The sequence below is a fragment of the Eptatretus burgeri genome, chromosome 15 (assembly GCF_056783735.1).
Source record: "Eptatretus burgeri isolate ZD-2024b chromosome 15, Ebu_testis_v1, whole genome shotgun sequence".
Taxonomy (NCBI): Eukaryota; Metazoa; Chordata; class Myxini; order Myxiniformes; family Myxinidae; genus Eptatretus; species Eptatretus burgeri.
The window spans coordinates 36,594,768-36,614,399 of NC_140975.1; the positions used below are offsets into that span (position 1 = coordinate 36,594,768).

Here is a 19,632-nt window from a genome sequence, read left to right on the forward strand (position 1 = left end):
TTCCAGCTTTAAACGTTAATCTTTTTGATGGGTTCTGAAAGTGTAAGTAACCTGATCATGATCAGATGACCCAAACTGTATGTGTGTGTGTGTGTGTGTGTGTGTGTGTGTGTGTGTGTGTGTGTGTGTGTGTGTGTGTGTGTGTGTGTGTGTGTGTGTGTGTGTGTGTGTGTGTGTGTGTGTGTGTGTGTGTGTGTGTCTGTCTTCCAAAACTATTAAACCTAGCAGCCTGAAACTTTGCATGCAAACTAAAGGAACTGCTTGAGAGTGCATGACAGAAAATTGGGTGTTTGGGTTGATTAAAGCACCCCTTTTGAAGAGAATTAATGGCCTTATTTAATTATATCCTTCATCAGGCACATCCTTAGACACCTCACTCTCGATGGGGCCTAAAGGCGCATCCTCGTTTACCTCGCTGGGGATCTTAATTCACCATTTTGTTCGGCCTGCTCAACAATGCCTTGATTTGAACAGGCCACAACGGTTCATTAACGATAAAGTGCTGAAAATGTTTTTTTTCACTTTCCACACTGATATCAATGAATGCCAGTTCATCGTACCTACCAACCATCCATTGGGACCATACTCTGTGCAGAGCATTGGTTCTGCCGAAGCAGTTGCCTTGGCTATTGTGCACAATCCTGGACGGGTCGCCACTCCGACACAGGATACCAGCAACCTGGCACTCATTTTTGCCGACCTCGGAAGGATGATGGGCAGAGTCAACCCCACCTGGTATTAATTCAATACCCAAGGGGGATTTGAACTCAGGATCCTAGGATCCCAAGCCCACCACCCTAACCATTAAGCCAACACCAGGCATAATCATACCTACGAATTGCTGTAGTTTTCAAATTAGGAGCTTGGAAGGATTTCATCCATTAGATGATGCGATTTTCCACGATCTACTCTCATGGACTAATTACAGTATGTAATAGATATATAATTTCAGTTTGGAGGATTGCATCACGTGGACAAATAACTCGAAATTTAGGGTGAAATCTGAAAATGTTAAGAAATCAGTGGTTTAGTTTATTGCGGGTATGTACCATTACCAATCAGCTTGCTTACCAAACCACCTGTTTCTTATGAACCATTTAATTGGAGTGTTTGCTTGAGTGCTTAAGGCACTTGTTGAGCACCCTACAGTCGATAGCGGTGCAGTTTGTGTCCTGAACAGGATATACAGTCGGCAGTGACTACAAGATCGAGGTACATATGGGTAGATTTGGATCTGTAAAGGAACTCTCCGTGGGTGTGTGTGCATGCCTGCATGCTTGGTTACGAACGCCGTGGTAGCAAAGTTTCATCCCGTATCTTATGATGATGATGATGGGTGATGGAGGTTTTAACCTTTAACTTCAGCAGCGTACGAGCGATCACGTTTTCCTTTGTTATCGTGACTGTTTCTAAAGCAATTTGTTATTTTATATGAACCGGGTGTGCTTTACAAAGGTTAAATGGTTTCTCTTTGAGAGTTTCAAGGCAAAATATATTTGATAACACCCGATTTCTGAGTCATTTGCCGAATTAATGTGTTTTTACAAATTACAGATTCAAATTTTTTTTTTCCACCCCTCACATGATGATTGCCAGCTCTTTATAAACTTTAATGTTTATGCACATCTTCGTGAAACATCTCAAATGCAATGTTTTTTTTATAATTTGTTTATTGAAATCCCCCCAAAACAAGGGTGAAAGATACCCATGTTTTTTCGTTGTATACAGTATGTAGTGTAGTCGGGAATCATGCTGACTCCAATCTGCCGATTCCCCAAAAAATGTCTCTGGACATGTCCGAACGATGTTTGTGTCCAGACGGCTTGGCTCTGGACATGTCCGGGCGGTATTCGTCTCCGGAAGTGTCCTAGCGGTGTTTATTTCCGGACATGTCCGGGTGGTGTTTGTTTCTGGGCCGTGTTTTTAGTATGACTGGTAGAAAATGGATTTCAGACATTATTTTGTTTCCATCTTCACGGTTATTCTCTGCAGAATCATTTTGATGAGACGGTATGAATTGTAATTAACGCTCCACCACATGTCTGGCTTCCTTTCTTCTCACCTCACACTGTCTTCTCTTCCCCCACCCCTCCTCACTCCCCACCTCTCTTCTTTTCCCCCTCCACCTCCTCACACTCCCTCCCTCCTCTTTTTCTCCCCCTCTCAATATTCCTGTGATGGGTGGTGTTTGTTTGCTAGTATATACACTCACATACACAAACACATGAGATTCTTTGTTTATTTGTCCGTTGTATGTTTCCAAGCCTCTCCACCAGTTTCCCTGAAATTTGCTGTGCCACACTCTTTTCAAACATTATGGGTCAACGTCACAATAAAAACTTTCAATTATTAATCAAGTTGACATAAAACAATGAAATAACGGCACTTTGGGTAATCAAACATGGTACGTCATGTCGTCACCTGATGGCCTTTGCTGGGAAAGGGGGGGATGGGGAGCCCTTTGTCAAGAACAATCTTCTTACTGCTTAACTAAAGTATATATTTAACCTAATCTTGATTGCTGACCTAACCTGTTCATACAGAATTATAAACCCAAGGACTGACAGTTTGGTGAAGGGTACTTTATTGAACTAAGTATGCTGCTCTACCATACCAAAGGCTCGAATCCTGGTCATTTAATCTGAACATGATAGGTGACTAAAGACCCTGCAGCAGCCTTCATGCAAAATGTAGAGCCAAACACTTTCCCTTCCCTCTGAAGCCAAGAGAAGTCATCCTCACCATGTCCAATGAAGGGGAAATCAACAATAATGCGTCGTACATACATCATCCAGCACAATTCCAAGCACCTCCGCCCCTCTCCCCTCCAACCTCCCGTCTCTAGGATACAGCTCATCTCCATCTCTGAGGCTGGCTCCGTGGAGCACCGATCAGCATCCTTCCCTATATGCGTGCCAGACCGGAATCGTTCACAATCCATTTATAACAACTCCCTGTTTCTACATTCTGCGTCAAAAATACAACCCCCAGCCCCAACCCCTCCAGCTCTTTATTTTAACTCGACTTTTCCAATCATCTCCACCTTCACCAAGCTATCAATCATCCTACCTTACATGATCCCTCTCCTCCCCGACCGCCTCTCCAAACCAGCACCCCCTGTCACCACCTTAATCTTTTGCGTAGCAGTCCTATTCCGACCAAGCATCTTGTATAAATCCTCCACTGCTACAAACCTTGAGTGAGTTGACCATGACCATCTATCGACCCTCCTCATCTTAATTCACACTCAACCCAACAGTTTGGTGGATCACCCTCACACCCTCTAGGACAATGACCATCCTCAATCCAAATATCTACTGTGGATTCACAAAATCTCCCTGATCCACACCTAGCTCCCATATCACCAAAACCACGTACACCACACATCTCGGCACACCCCATTTAAACCACATTGACCGCACATCTCCAACGGTCCCAACCCCACCCACCTCCTTTTTCCCTTGTTTACGTCGAGTGCTTGTCCCCAAGCAAACCGCCTGCCAGCATTTCCAATTATGTGTGTGGGTGCAGATCGGCGTCTGGCTGCTGCCCGGCCCATATAAAGGGGGCTCGGCGGGTGCGATTTATGGTCTGGATAGAGCAAGCGGGCCGCGCTGCCGGCACTGGCATCTTTTTAACCCTCTGGCTGACAGCCCAAGGCCGGGTTGGGCAAACCACTTATAAACAAGAACCGACAAGGATGGAAAATAATGGACAAGCTTTCAGTTGTCGACATAACTACGATGGTTTCTGCCATAGTTTCATAATGACCTAAAAGTTTGTTTAATGGCATGAAAATGTTACTCTTTGGTACTCCAATTGCCTTGTATGAAATCGTGAGTTTGATTTTTCATCATCACAATCATCAATTGATGAACGGAAGTCTTCCTAATGGGAAATGATGGTTGGGATTTGGGATGGCCGTTTTCTCTGATTCCCTGCAGCATGAGTTTGCTTGTGAACAAGAGCCAAGACAATGAAATGAGGACACAGTTATTCCAGCCACAGATGCATGGAAAGCTACCTTTTTTTTTTTTTACATTCAAGTCATATCAACTGCTGCCTGGGCTCAGAGGTACAGATGTTGGCAGCCTATTGTACACGCTATGTAAGGGCCCGCTCACTTGTACGTGGGAACACATTCAGGGCTGAACTTGTTTGTGATATTCAAAACTGATTCTGTGTGTACTCCACTACTATTTAAAAAAAAAAATTCTACTCCTGTTTCCACGGGTCGCACTCGTTATAAAGTTCTGGACAGAACTTTTTGGCTTTTCGGCAAACCGACAGGGAAATATATATTTTTATTTTTAAATCAACAAGTCACAGGAAATGCCACTGCCAGACCACCACTGGCTCCAAAACACCATGCCGCGAAACCATGTGAGGCTATGTGTCAAAACGAAACCCAAAAGGCCAGTGCAGGATCATCAAGCAACACCTGGATACAAAATACAGTTTGGTGATGCAATAGTCTAACAAGGACGGGAACGGAGGATGAGTCCTCAAATTCGGCTTCCCTTCAATCAATCCCTCAAACCTCACAACCTCATCCACCCCTTCTTCCATTCCTCCATAATCACCTACCTCTCTAACACCCTTATCCTCTCACCCATCAGCCAATCGCCTAAAACACCTCCGTAACACTCACCCTTTCACAAACCTTCCCTTTACAACCACGCACTCCAGATTATGTGAAAGGAAAACAGCACAGCTTATTTGACGAACGTTTACAAATCGCTTATAGCAATGAAAGAAGAGGAGCCACAGAAAAAAAGGGAATGTTGCAAAACAAGATGTTAGTCCTTTCATCAATTCCTTTTCCTCTCAACACATTCCCATACATCTTTTAGCCCTTATCTGTGTTTACCCCTCACTCCCCACCCCTGTCTCTTCTCTTCTCTTCTCTTCTCTTCTCTCCTGAACCCATCTCTCTCTACTCTTCTCTCCCACAACACCATTAAAAAACACTGTGTGCAATAAAGACGTGTCGAGATTCTGCAGAGACTTCAGCAATGGACATGCTAGAATGTTGAGATGAAGTGAGAAGTGATTTGATCATTGCACCAATGTGAACCATGATCTGATTGGTCGGGGCAGCCTGTTGGTGTAGGTTAGCATTTATGTTGGCCAAATAACTTGCATTGCCAATGTACAGAGGGGTGCTATGACTGGTGTCAGACACAGTGTTGAAATCATTATGCCTTTTGTCATCCCTTTGGCCCAAAAGCAAGGCCTCAACCTCATCTTTATGCATGACAATTCTTATCCAAACCATACACCTGTTGTCAAAGCTGCACTTCAGCAGCAATAACTAAACAACTAAATAAATAAATCACTGGCCTGCATGATCTTAGGGTCTAAATGTGATTTTAAAACATGTTTGGGACATCCTCGGAAGTTGTGTTTATGGTTGCTTAGTCTGCCTGCCCACAGTCCCTTTAATAGATGCAAGGGACCCTGGTTGAAGAATGAGTCAAAATCCAACAACAAGAGCTGGATCATCTGATTTGGTCGACGGAAAGACATTTACAAGGTTGTTTTGGGGACAATGTAATGTGCTCACAAATGTTTTTCATGCTTCATCATTGTCAACTTGCACACTCATCTGAGACATCATTTGTTTTCACTTAATAACTTAACTTTGACATTCTCCTACATCATGTTTGCTTATTGAGTGTACAGAACAATGTACTGGCCCTCCTTAATGAACCTGAAAATGAATACGTTCGGACGTAAGGTAAAAACATTTCAAGCCTCAAACATTTTGTAAGGAGCGTTCACACACGCAGACACACAAATGATATACAAGTTTGTATATTGTATGCTTGGGTAAGGTTGTTTGAGTATACGCATATCTGCAAGTTCATGTCTGTTTAAATAATTGTTAATTATTTCAGAGTACAGCTGAGGCTGAAATAGAAAAAAAATCCAGTGTTCCCCCACATCCCTCGCACCCACCCACCATATAGACTTCTTCCTCAAGTCCACTTCTCCCTTCCAACTTTCCTCAAGTCAAATAACCTCAAGTGCTTTTGCCCAACAGGTGCACGTGAACGCACCAAACTTATGATATTTAATAAACCACGTAAAGCAATTTTGATAATAATAGGATCAGTCAACAATTGCAACAAAAAAAACCCAAACACAAACAGTGATCAAAAGATGGAAATGGATAATACGTACAGAAGAAAAGCTGGATGGCAATTAGTCTTGATAATGGTTCCTCAAGACCAAAAAAAAAAAGAAAAGAAAGCTAAAACCGAAACACAAATAGCACCAAAACTCTCTCTTCCCTCAGGAAGACTCGCATAATAAAGGATTCGTACCTCCTCCTCTTGTCGTCTGGCAGGCCTCGTGGCCGCCGGTTGTCTCCACCACGGACACGGTCTCCCTCCTGTACAGTCTGCCAGTGTGGGGAGGCCAGTAGAGCGCAGGGAAAAGGGAAAGGGGCGGGAGAGTCAGCGACAGCACCGATTGCCCTGAGGCTGCACAGTGAAACCCAGCTGGAATTGTCAACATTCGCTCTGAAATACCAAAATACCAAACACACAGCACATTAGGCTCTAGCTTGGCCTAACCACCGACACAAAATCCTTCTCGGTGTTGTTTCGGCCTAATCTCAGCAAATCGAGATCTATTTTCTAATCAAACCAAATACCATTCAGTAAACGTGCACAACTAATGCTCCACAGCTGGCCCGCCATGGGGATTGTGGGCAAACATTCCACCAAAGAATCATCTGTAATGTTCGAGCTTAAATCAATAGCTCATGAATTAGGAAGTAAAAATAGCAAGGAATGCATTAATATGCTTCAAATAAGGACATAATTACACAGTAGGAAACAACGAGGAGAATTATACAACGGCTATAGCTACTGCAGGAGGAAAGGGCAAAAGGGAAAATGGAATCCGATAACAAAATGCAAGCAATTGCATTCAAATGAAGGAATAGTTACGCAAGAACAAAATTATTGAACGGAAAACGTTATGGGTTGAATGTTTACATGTGTTGGGGAGGGATAAACCAAGAAAAGCAATTGGTAAAGTAACATTGCAATTTTGTTTTAATATGGTGACCTTCGGCTCATGGCAGAGCTTTTACCTTCAAGTCAAAGGGATAAAGACAACACAAGGAGATTAACAGATTCGGTGTATGTAATTTGGTGTGCTTCATCAATGATCTCTCTGACTCTGGAAAATCCCCTTTATCTATTTGCTGACGACTTCACCCTCTGCCGTGACATCCCTCATCCGTCTAACAGACAGGCAGCCTCTTCCCTCTCTCCAGACATTGTCAAAATCACAAGCTGGTTAAACACTTGGAATGTCGTTTAATCCTGAAAAATCTCACACTCTTACTATCCCTGTCCCAAAGGACCGTCTGGCAAACCCTCCTATCTACTTCCTTAACAATCCTCTTGAGGAAGTTCAGTCACCCAAACTCCTGCATCTCACTATCAGCCATGATCTTTCTTGAAAAATCTGCATCTCAAAGTTGACCTAACAAGCTAGACGTTGACAGGGCATCCTGCATCACACATAATCAATCCTTCCTTGGCACACCTGAGCCAGGTCTATGGGCCTATCACCTCCCCATCACAGACAGGTCGGTGGTCTCTCTGTCTTCTACCACTTCCTTTCTGGTCATGCACCCCTGCTCTTTCCGTGCCTTGTCCCTCTCCCCTCCCCCCTTCCCCCTGGGTTTCTGCAGGACACACGTGGAACCAACATCCCACATCTAAAACCATGATCTTTTCTACCCCTGTTAACCTCCCGCACCTCCAAGCCAATCTCTTTCCAAATTTCCACTTTTTCCTTCCTGAGAGTTTGCTTCTTCCAAACAGTTCCTGATTGTCCACATCATGCATCCTCCCTTGCCTCTCATTCCTCCCAACATCCATTGTTTGTCCAAGTCTCCCTCTATTTTGTCCTTCAACTCTGTTTTTGGTGTCCCCTACCCCCTCCCCCCTCTCTGTCATGTTCCTTTTGTTGTCTTGCATCCTGATCCATTCAGTGTTCTAGCTCTTCTACAAGCTTGTACTGCAGTTTTCATCAGTGCCAATTTGTTAGTACTTTTACATCGTGAACTTTGTTCCATTTACTTGTCCAACCAATGGCAGTAGTGTTGGCATGGTTTTTATCTGGTTTCTAACCAATCATTTTGCCCGACACTACTACCGGGCTCTAAGACCTCCATCTCAAGGGACGAGCATGAAGGAAGGCTTGAACGGAAGTGTGACGACGTTTTTCCTGCCTGGCATCTCTCTGTTTACACCATCGTGGAAAGGACTCGCAGACTTGAGTTTCACTGGAGTTCACGGGAGTTAAACCGCATTAGCAGCCCTTTCTTCAGCGACACATTTCCTCCCTTGACGCACAGGTTTCGTACCATGTGTGTGTTTGTGGCTCTTTTCCTCCAGCAGAGCTTTTCTCCCTGCACCTCAAGCTTTTGTACCATGTGTGTGTTTGTGGCCCTTTCCAAAAAAGCAGCACTTTTATCTCTGCACTCGGAGCTTCGTACTACGTGCCGTGTCACGGCTCTAACGTCAGTGGATTTTCATTCCTTTCTACTGTAGGACTACAATCATCGAACCCCTTTTGGTGAGCAGTATGTTCCCATGGACACTGGCCTTTTATGACACCCGACTCATCAAGTGGATCACATTATTTCATGGACACGAAGCCAAATTGGCCCACTGGTGATACGCCATTTCTTGCTTCTTTTTACCTCTGCCACCGAAGGTGGATGGCGGTTATGTTTTCACCCCCGTCTGTCTGTTTGTTTGTTTGTGAACAGGATATCTCAAAAAGATGTCGACGGATTTGGACGAAACTTGATGGGCATGTTGACTGTTGAGCATGTAACATGGAAGAATTGATTCGATTTTGGTGAAGATCCGAATCCGGATCCGAGATTTTAAAAAAGTGATTCTTCACCATTGAGTGATCGGGCTAAACCGATATATCGCACGATATGTGAAAAAGTTGGGGACGAATTCGGATGAAATTTGGGGGATGAGATGGTTGGGTGAGAAGAACAAGCTGATTAAATTTTAGTTCAGGTCTGAACCCAGATCCAGCCTATCAGTAGAATACAAAACGTAAACTAATTAGCTTGGCGGATGTATGCATTCTACCGAGTGCTTTTCTTATTGAACTTGCGACAGTATTCACCCACACTCAAGCTTAACAGCTTGTCGAACACCGCTCACACAAGACAAAGTCTTCAACCTTTAGCGGTGAGTATAAGTCGTTCACTCAATTTTTTTTAGAAGCTCTTCCACTCTGTCTACAAAAAAACCCCCCCAAAACAAAACATAAACAAGAAAAAGAGCAATCAGAGATTGCACACCCTTGCCAGGACTTCTTTTGAGTGGTGTATTTTTATAGGCTTTCAGGTAAATCCAATATGGCTGCCAAACCATGTGACCTATGACATCATATTGTGAGAACCTTTTGTTCCTCATGGATAGGCTGTTATATGTATAAAGTTTCGCGTCGATCTGTTCAGCCACATCAGAGAAGATTTTTGAAGGTTTAAAAAAACAATATGGCTGCCAAATCACGTGACCATTTCTACACATAAACCAAGAATCATTTGTGCATATTTACCTCAGGAGCACACCGCTCCCTCCCAATTCCATCTACACGTGCTGCACGGCGGCAATGTCGTGCGCTGGAAGATTTATTTATTTATTTGGGATGAGGGCGGTGTACTTTGAATGAACTGCGACTTGTCAACCTTTTCGTTGGAGTGCTTGCTTGAGTGTTTAAGTCATTTGGCGAGTGCTTTCCAAGCTGAGTGGTAAGCGAACGCACCTCAGCACTTGTTCTAGTGTTACGAGAAAAACTCCCACCCCATTAAAATTCAGAATAACGATGAATTATTATTTAAAACTCAGAAGCCAACCTGAGTAACAATAATATTAAGTGGAGATGCAGCCTCTGGTCACCTGGTGACAACAACACCTGGTGACAACAACAACACAATGATTATTATTCCAGGTATGGATTGATTTCTCTCAAAATGGTGAATATATGAGGTGTGTTCAAAAAGTATCCAACCTTAATTTTTTTGTGCGTAAACAAATGAAGCTTGGGAGGCGTGGTTTGGTGCACGTATGTAGGCGATCCTAATTTGTATGCGTGAATATTTTCCCGCCTGCATAAGCTGTCAGTCGCCGACAGACCGCCGATGAGTGAGGAAGTGTAAGTGAGCACCGTCGGATTTTCGTTTTTGACAAAATGACGGATCACTGAGGTCTCATTGCCAGTGATCACTGTGTTGAAGAAGTTGGGATTGCTGTTCACAGTCTCCAGCATGTCCTGTGCGATCTCCAAACAGAGTTGCTTCTGCTCGATCATTAGCAGCTTTGGCACGAACTTCGCCGAGATTCTCCTTAAGCCCAAATCCTCAGTCACAATGGAATGAACGGATCCAATGCTGACGCCAGCCTTGTCTGCAAGTTCTCTGATCGTGATTCGAGGATCCTGCATCAGCAGGGTCCTCACTTGGTCAATGACGATCTCATTTCGGGATGTTGAGGGCCTACCAGAACGTACTTCACTTTCCACTGATGTGCGACCATCTTTGAAGCGGTTGTACCACTCTTTTATCTGTGTGGTGCCCATTGCTTCGTACCCGAAGGTCTGTTGAATCTTGCGGATCGTTTCCTCTTAGGAATCGCCAAGATTTACACAAAATTTGATGCAGTAGCGTTGTTCAAGTTTTTCCGCCATTTTGTCCAAAAGAAAAATCCGACGGCACTCACTTACACTTCCTCACTCATCGGCGGTCTGTCGGCGACTGACAGCTTCTGCAGGCGGGAAAATATTCACGCATATGGATTAGGATCGTCTACATACGTGCACCAAACCACGCCTCCCTAGCTTCATTTGTTTACGCACGAAAAATTGAGGTTGGATACTTTTTGAACACACCTCGTATATGTACCATGTTGTTGAGTTTATTATTGCTGTTGCATTTAAGTCTGTATAGTATGTTATTGTGTTATTTTGAGTTGAAAGGCCTTCCCACTCGGGGAACTAGCGAATACAATGGGAGCGTTTAATCAAACCATCCATATCGATCGATCACAACAGATGTGTTCTGGAGACAATGATTTTACGAGGATCTTCTTCTTCTTCTCCTTTCGGCTGCTCCCGTTAGGGGTCGCCACAGCGGATCATCCGATCCGCATTGTGATTTGGCACATGTTTTACGCCGGATGCCCTTCCTGACGCAACCCTGGTCGCCTCTTACGACACAGGGATATGGTACACCTATTTTAACCGGGGTATACACCGGCCCAGTACACTGGTACTCATTTCGCCGACCTCGGAAGGATGACAGGCTGAGTCAACCCCCTGGTGAATTAATTCAGTGGCCCAACGGGGCTTGAACTCAGGACCTCTTGGATCCCAAGCCGCTGCCCTAACCACTGCGCCAACACACCAGGCTAATGATTTTACGAGGATACAAGTGGATATTTAGCTTGTTTTAGTAGCAATGTTATTTGTTGTAATAGATCACGATTAATGGAAGCATTCTGTGAATGATTTTAAAAGGTGACACACACACACACACACACACACACACACACATCCTCATAGTAGGAGATTTTAACTATCCTGAAATTGGCTGGCAAAGTTGGCATATGATTACTCAACCAGAGCACCCAGCGCACAAGTTTTTAGATGCACTGCAATATATATTTATGCACCAACATGTAACAGAACCGACGAGGTATCGAAATGGTCAACAGCTGAATGCGTTGGACCTTATCATCACCAACACACCTGAAATCATTAACTCAATTGATTACCTGCTACCAATGCGACTAAGTGACCACAGTTGCTTGGAATTGGAGCTGAATATTCCTGCTGTTGCTTCAACTACGAGAGAAGAAGTTACGACAAGATGAATAGGCAACTGCGGAATCATGACTGCAATGACAGACTAAGAAATCTGACTTGTGAGGAGGTTTGGCTCGATTTTAGAAAAGTACTGGAAGTGGTAGTCCTGGACTATACACTAAAGTATGCACCTAAACAGGCTAGGCACATGAACATCTACATGACAAAGAGGGCTTGACATGCAGAAACACCGAGCATGGAAGAATTTTCTCAAATAAGGAAATTATACTGACTTATTGAGGCACAGGCAGTTGAGGAATTATCTTCACGCTACCACAAGGAACCTCTGCAAGGGGTTTGAGGAGAAGGTAGTGAGGAATGTGAAGGAGAATCCCAAGAAATTCTGGCGGTATGTATATAGCAGACTAAGATGAGAGTCAGAGTTGGAAATCTGATAAAGGATGACAATACAATTGCCACATCTGATCAGGAGAAGGCTGACACCCTCAGCATGACATTTGAACGAGTGTTCACCATTGAGGATACATCTCAGATTCCAACGGTTCCTCATCATAGTGTCGAGCCTTTGTTGAACAATATTGCAATATCTGAGGAGATAGTCAGGAGGAAATTGGAAAACCTGAAAACTAAAAAATCTCCTGGTCCAGATGGAATTCACCCAAGAGGGCTTAATGAGGTGGCTCAGAGGATAGCCATTCCCTGACTTTAATCTTTAACAAATCCATGAAAGATGGTGTTCTACCATGTGACTGGAAAGATGCCAATATCACTCCCATATATAAGAAAGTGAGCCGTAAACAATCCGGTAACTACAGACCTGTCAGCTTGATATCCATGGTTGCAAAGGTCATGGAGTCCATAGTGAGGGATGCCATAGTAAAACACTTGATGTCAATTGACTTGTTTTTGCGATGCTCAACATGGGTTCACCCCTGGGAGGTCTTGTATCACTCAGCTTCTGTGGCAGTTGGAAGACTGGACTACGTCACTGGATGACTGAGTACCGATGGATGTTATTTTTCTCGACTTTCGCACGGCTTTTCATTCGGTCCCTCACAAAAGACTCCTAGAGAAGGCAAGATCGTATGGCATTGAAGAACCACTCATCACTTGGTTGGAAGCTTTCCTCACAAAGAGACATCAAAGAGTCATTGTGAATGGAGCAAGGTTAGGTTGGGCAGACATACTTAGTGGAATACCGCAAGGTCGTGTCCTTGGTTCAACGTTATTTGTCATCCTCATCAATGACCTGCCAGCTTCAATCCATAGCAGTATCCAACTCTTTGCAGATTTTTTTTTTTTTTTTTTTTTTTTTGTATACCTTGGTCGAGGCTCGTATGAGAGCTAACACACAACTCACAGCAAGGAGGCATGAGACAAGAGGGGCGGGAGTGGAAGGGACAAAACATTGGGGAACAGACACAGGTGAACTGTGGAAGGGGGAGGGATGGGGATGGGACGGGGAACATGGCGAGGGGAAGATGGACATTAAAGGGACTTTCAGGAAGGAAAGCAGGAGAATTGAAGGAAGTGGGCTTGGGTGGATTATCGGGGGTAGAAAAGATCGAGGATTTGGATGGGGGAAGATAAGAGGTGGTGGTGAACAGCTGTTTTGAAAGCCTGGAGGGAAGAATGGGAAAGAATAGAGTGAGGAAGTTTATTCCAAAGGCGGGAAAAAAGAGAAATGAAAGAGTGAAGATGAGCAGTGATTCGTGATTTTGGTAGTTTTACCAGAAGGGGGTTGTTGGCGGACCTTGAGCGCCCTGTGGAAATGTGGTTGGGACAAATCAATGACCTGCCAGCTTCAATCCATAGCAGTATCCAACTCTTTGCAGATGATGCCAAAATGTATGTACGAGCTTTCGACCAAGCATCGACTGCAGTCATCCAGAAGGACCTAAATAGTGCCATTGAATGGTTACAGCTATGGTTACTTCCTTTCAATCTGAACAAATGCAAGACTCTGCACCTGGGTAGAGGCAACATCAGAAAGTCATACCATATGGCGAATGCAGAGTTGCGGGAAGTGATTGAGGAGATCGACTTTGGAATTATCATGGATAGGGAATTGAACTTCCATAAGCATGTGGCAGTTCAGGTTAATAAGGCCAAGCAAACACTTGGGATAATCAAACGATCTTTTATGAGTCTGGATGAAGAAACCCTCCTTGTGATGTTCAAGGAACTGGAACGACCATTGCTGGAGTACGGCAACATTGCCTGGCACCCTAGATTCATGATGGACATCGAGGAAGTTGAGAAGGTCCAGAGATGAGCTACAAGGATAATTCCCACCCTCCGTGAACTTTCCTATCCAGAGAGACTCCAGCGTTTGAATATGTTTTCGCTTTTCTACCGCCGCCGCCACAGTAGCATGATCCAAATGTTTAAGGTGCTACATGGAATCGACCGGATTCGACTGCAACATTTCTTCACTCTGGCTCAATACCCTTCAATGCAGGGCCACTCCCTTAAATTCTTTGTGCCAAGGTGTAAGTTGGACATGAGGAAGCATTTCTTCAGTCAGAGGGTAGTCAAAGACTGGAAGTCTTCCCCAGAATGTTGTGGATGCTCAGTCTGTTGAAGCTTTCAAACAGTGTCTCGACAAGGTTTGGTGGGATGAGCGTTTCCACTTGCACTGACCATCACCCCAATCATGAGCATTGTATCCTGCACCAGCCATCAAATTAACCAAGTACAATCCATAGAGCAGACCGGAATATCTACAGGACAACCTTCACTTCTGTAAACAAGATGATGATTATGATGATTAATTGAATGGTAAACAGAACCTAATAGGTCACTTTGACAACACTTCTGTTTGCCGCGAAAGGTACTTTGGAATGCGCCAAGCCTGCATCTCATATTTTGTATCTTTCATTATTATTCCAGTAAAATAACTCTGAATTGGAATGGTGACTCTGCTCCGATCCATCTGGCTCATCACTCTGCACCATCACATACAAGAATACCATATATACAGTGCAACACCAGGCCTAGAACCCTTCTTCTGGTTCTGCTGCTCGTGTAATGAAGAAAGTTAATTTTGGGTGATTTTTCAACCCTCTTTCCCTTCTGTTGAGTTTTTTTTCCACTTTTCAGGACCACTGGGATAGTTTTGTTTCATCCTTGGAACAGGTGCTCTGACACATCACATCTGATTTAATTTAAAAAAAAACCACAATGTCTGCATGCGCATGAGTTAGTCCATTTACTAATGAGAGGTGTTTTGGGATCTAGCAATAAATTATCGTGTGGATTTCCTCAACAATATTTATATGTATTAACATTAGGAATTGACAAATTTTATTTGTGGTTATTGTTGCATTTGTGTACATTAAACGTAGTTATTATTCCATTTAACCTGCTTTCTCCACTAATACTAACCTCACCCCCAAATTTTGTAATAGTCCTGTCTAGTTAAACATGAGGGAACCCTTTTTTAATTTTTTTATTTTAAAAAATCGATTTATTATATGACAATGCTTTCTTTCCTGAAGATGGAATGATTGAGCATTCCCTTTTCACTGTGTTTATCACCACTCACGAGTTGATGTGTTTTGTCGGCGAAGTGAGACCCCTCTCTCGGGGGCCCTTGTTGTCTCGAGGCCCCGTGCAATTGCATCGGTTGCACGCCTCTAACGCTGCCTCTGGTCCTGATGCAAACTAAACCACAACAAAAGAACAAAACACAAAAAAGCCCTTTTTACACCCTTTATAGGGGTGCATCTGGATGGGGAGCACAACTCCATGAGATCTTGCTGTCCTGATGCATCGTACCAAATTTATTCCACATCAGTCGGGTAGTTTGTGAGGAGATGTTTTAGTCAAATGTTAATGGACATACGTACGGACAGACACCGGGACCCACTCTCTGAGCTTAGTTCGGAGCAATAACCAAAAATGATGGAATATAGGGTGTCCCAAAAAAAATACAACTTTTAAAATTCTTCGTTTGATCCTAAAAAAGCAGTAATTTTGTCACTAATGCTTCATTTCTTGTTGCAGAGACCCTGAAGTTTATTTCGATTCCAAGCAAGCGCCAGAAAAATGCCAACACTGACCGTACAACAACGGACGAAAATTGTTGAACTTTGGCACCAGACGAAAAGTGTCATACAGGTGCAACGTCTTTAATTGAGACATTTCGGTATCCACTTGCGCCATGCACCAAACTTTCGGACAATAGAGTGCACCATCGCAAAGTTTACCAATGTGGGAACCATCTGTGACCTTCACAAGGGTCACAGTGGTCAGAAGAGGACAGGTCGTAGTGAAGAAAATGTGGAAAGGGTGAGACAGGCAGAGTTCAGAGTCCAAAAAATCGATTCGACGACTTTCTGCCAAGACAAACATTCATAAGAGCACCGTTCAGAGGATCCTTCGCCAAGACATTCATGCCTTTCCATACAAAATTCAAATGGAAACGGTGCTTACTGATCAACAGAAATGCAAACGACTAAACTTTGCAAATTGGTTCTCAGGAAAGTTGGAGGAAGATGCAGACTTCCTCAAAAAACTTCACATGACGGACGAATGCCATGCTCACTTGTCCGGGGAGGTAAACAAGCAAAACTTTCGGTACTGGGGAACTGAAAATCCTGGCAATGCATCAACTGAACTGGTGCCTCGATCTGTTCTCAAAGTCACCATGTGGGTGGTGGTTGGTTGGTATGGGATAATTGGTCTATACTTCTTTGACGATGACCAGGAACGCACTTGCAAAACCAGAGGAACTACCGCGAAATGATTCAGGAATTCTATCTGCCTGAGCTACGTACTCAGGCATGTAGGAGAAACAACCTGATCCAGATGAGAACCCAGTGGTTCCAGCAGGATGGGCACCGCCCCATACAGCCAGGGAACCAAGGCGTTTTCTCAACCAACATTTTGAGGGCCGCTTTATCTCCCTCTATGAAGACGTTGAGTGGCCACCGTATTCCCCTGACCTTACTCCTCCAGACTTCTTCTTGTGGGGGTATCTCAAGGACAGGATCTATGGAAACCCTGGGACTCAGACTTGATCAGCTGAAGGAAAACATCCACCGAGAAATCCAGACCATTCCTCAGGAAATGTTTCCCAAAGTGATGGAGAACATGACAACGCGTTTGCAGGCAGTGATCGGACAACGTGGAGCCTACGTCGAACATGTGGTCAAAAAGAAAACGACGATTCTATACCAAAATTTAAATTTTGGTGGCAATTTTGACATTGGTACAATAAACTTCAACCTTTCAGCTTTCTATCCAGCCATATATCTTTAAAAAATATATGTTATGACCATCCTCTTTGCAGATGAATAGTTGTATATTTTTTTGGGACACCCTGTATAAAGAGGCTATCATTTCGGTGGAACAATTGAAGCTCTGACTGATTGTAAGATACCGATTCGTCCAAACTCAGTTTTGTCTCAACTCAGCCAGAGAAAGACAAATGCTTAGGGATGGCAAAGTGCATAATACAGAGAAGGCATACTGCATTGCATGTCTGACTCAAAACAGCACTATATATTGCGCCCCTGAGGCCTACCAAGCTCTTGTATCATTGAGTGGTGATTGGCAGCAAAATGGAGGCAACCGGAAGCTGCACAGCTGCCATCTTGATTTGATTTCCAGCCATTGCTTCAATTGACGTTTCATCAACATCAGGCAAAAATGCACGCTACGTATTCGTCTGGAATTGTAAGCACTGCTTTCCTGACAAGATTATCTTCCTCACCAATCATACAGTCAATGTAAATGGCACAATGGCAGGGCATTTGATATGTAGTTGTGATTGGCTTTTGAGAGGCAAGGACGTGTCTTGCATCACCGGGGCATAGAAGTGTGTGAATCAGCCAAAGGAAAAATGACAGAAGCATGAAGGAAAGAGTGGTCGGTCAATATCAGACAGGGTGAAAATCCTGCATACTCAAAGTGTGGTCAAGAGAGTGAGATAAAGGATGGAGCACACCATGATGGGAGTGACACTGGTGAGGTTGCTTCACTGGATTACCTTGTTGCCCTGCTGAGGGAGACATTTCCCTTTGATACGAGGCCACTTTGACGGCCTAAGTGTGTCCGCATTTGATGGATCCCACTGCCTTAACAGTAGGATGAATTTTTTTTGTCAGGTCAGGTTCGATCTGTGACCTGCTACAGGTACCATGTAAACCTGTACTAACCTGTTCCATGGTCGGGTTGTCGGCGACTAAACCGTCTCCCCCACCGGGTTTTCTGGTGAGGAGGGTGTTTGGATATGGACACCCAGCAAGATTAAAAACAAAACCTGTCAAAGGGCGGAGGAGCTCCTTGTGAGCCAACGGCCATCCATATCTAGTGCCCAACTGTGTCTGCGGATGTCCTCCTGCAGTTGGGTCACTTCTTATTAGGAGGTTGGTGGCAGGATTTGCACTCCGGCCACCGTAAAACCCTTCATTCCGCAAAATGCAAAAACGCAAAAAAATCTGAAAACCCACTCCGTGGGAGTACCTCCTGTGCAGCTTCCCTTCGCAGGGCAGCTCACCGGATGACGGGATTGGGGCAAAGCCTTCGGGACCCCCAATCTTTGATAGGAGGGAAACCACGGGGTAACATCCCTGGGTCAGATTGCGGGAGAGTGTGTCGGAGTGGTGCTGAGGTGTCGTCCACCAGACGGCGGTCTCCTTGGGTTAACCTGAGGCGGTCCCTTTGGGTGGGTGCCTGGAATGTCCTATCCCTAAGAGAGGATGATCACCTGTCTCTGTTATCATCTGAGCTCAAGCGTTTGGACATCGGGATTGCAGTTCTCTCTGAGGTTCGGAGACCGGATTGCGGCGAGATAATGGTGGGTGGTTACACCTACTATTGGTCTGGTCGCTCTGATGGTTACCATACCCAAGGAGTTGCTGTAGCTGTGTCCAATAAGCTGACCCCAATGATAATTGAGGTAAGACCGGTCAACGAGCGTATTATGAGATTAAGGATTCGTCACTCCTTAGGTGTCATTTCCCTGGTCTCTGTTTATGCTCCGACTGAGGCGAGTGATCTCACCGTGAAGGATACATTCTACGCCACACTCGAGTCTGTGGTTGATCAGTGCCCCAGACGAGATACACTTCTAGTCTTGGGGGATTTCACCCCAAGATTTCAAAACTGATCGATCTGATGTCTGAACTCTACTCTGGTACTGAGAGTGCTGTGAAGTGTGGCTGAATGCATCGACTGGAACTGATAGGGATGGTTATGAGACATGTGTTGGTCCCCATGGGTCAGGAACTATGAACCAGAATAGCACCAAGTTCCTTGACTTTGCAAGAAGTCATGGATTTAGGGTGGCTGGTTCACGGTTTCAGCGCCCACAAGCTCATCGCTGGACTTGGTATTCCAACGCTGGTGGTGTGGCAAAGGAGATTGACCATGTCCTCAGTGACGGTCGTTGGAGGATGATCCAGAACTGCAGGGTCTACCGGAGTGCTCAGTTCCTCAATACTGACCACAGGCTTGTTGTAGCAACTCTAAAGCTGCACCTTAAATCCTGGAGAATGGTACCATCCCAGCCGAGGCTGGATGTTGCCAAGCTCAGGGATGAGAGAGTAGCTGAGGAGTTTGCGAACAGGCTGAGTGGACACTTTGGGGGTCTGGGTGCTTTGGGGGGTCCTGAAGAGTTGTGGAGCGCCTTCAAGACCACCGTCCTTGATGTTGCCGGTGGATGCCTTGGAGCTCACCGCAGCGCAAAGAAGAATTTTGTCTCTCAAGGGACACTGGATACCATTGACCAGAGTCGCAGGGCCA

At 44.6% G+C, this 19,632-nt stretch overlaps 1 protein-coding gene and 1 long non-coding RNA gene across 9 annotated transcripts in view; both read right to left on the bottom strand.

The window, feature by feature from the left end:
• Positions 1–19,632, bottom strand: part of LOC147011933 (trinucleotide repeat-containing gene 6C protein-like) — a 356,840-nt gene that overhangs the window by 287,805 nt on the left and 49,403 nt on the right. For 7 of the 8 annotated variants that reach the window (XM_085857643.1, XM_085857641.1, XM_085857642.1 and 4 more), the window contains one exon: positions 6,330–6,406. In XM_085857643.1, coding sequence (XP_085713769.1) covers positions 6,330–6,406 — 77 coding nt within the window. Of the gene's footprint in view, positions 1–6,329; positions 6,407–19,632 lie in introns of those variants that run through there. The other variant, XM_085857653.1, reaches the window with a different exon arrangement.
• LOC147011934 (uncharacterized) lies at positions 105–5,121 on the bottom strand. Its single transcript, XR_015051824.1, has 2 exons — positions 3,450–5,121; positions 105–2,904 (listed from the first exon to the last, which is right to left on the bottom strand). It is a non-coding gene; the product is annotated as an uncharacterized LOC147011934 (long non-coding RNA).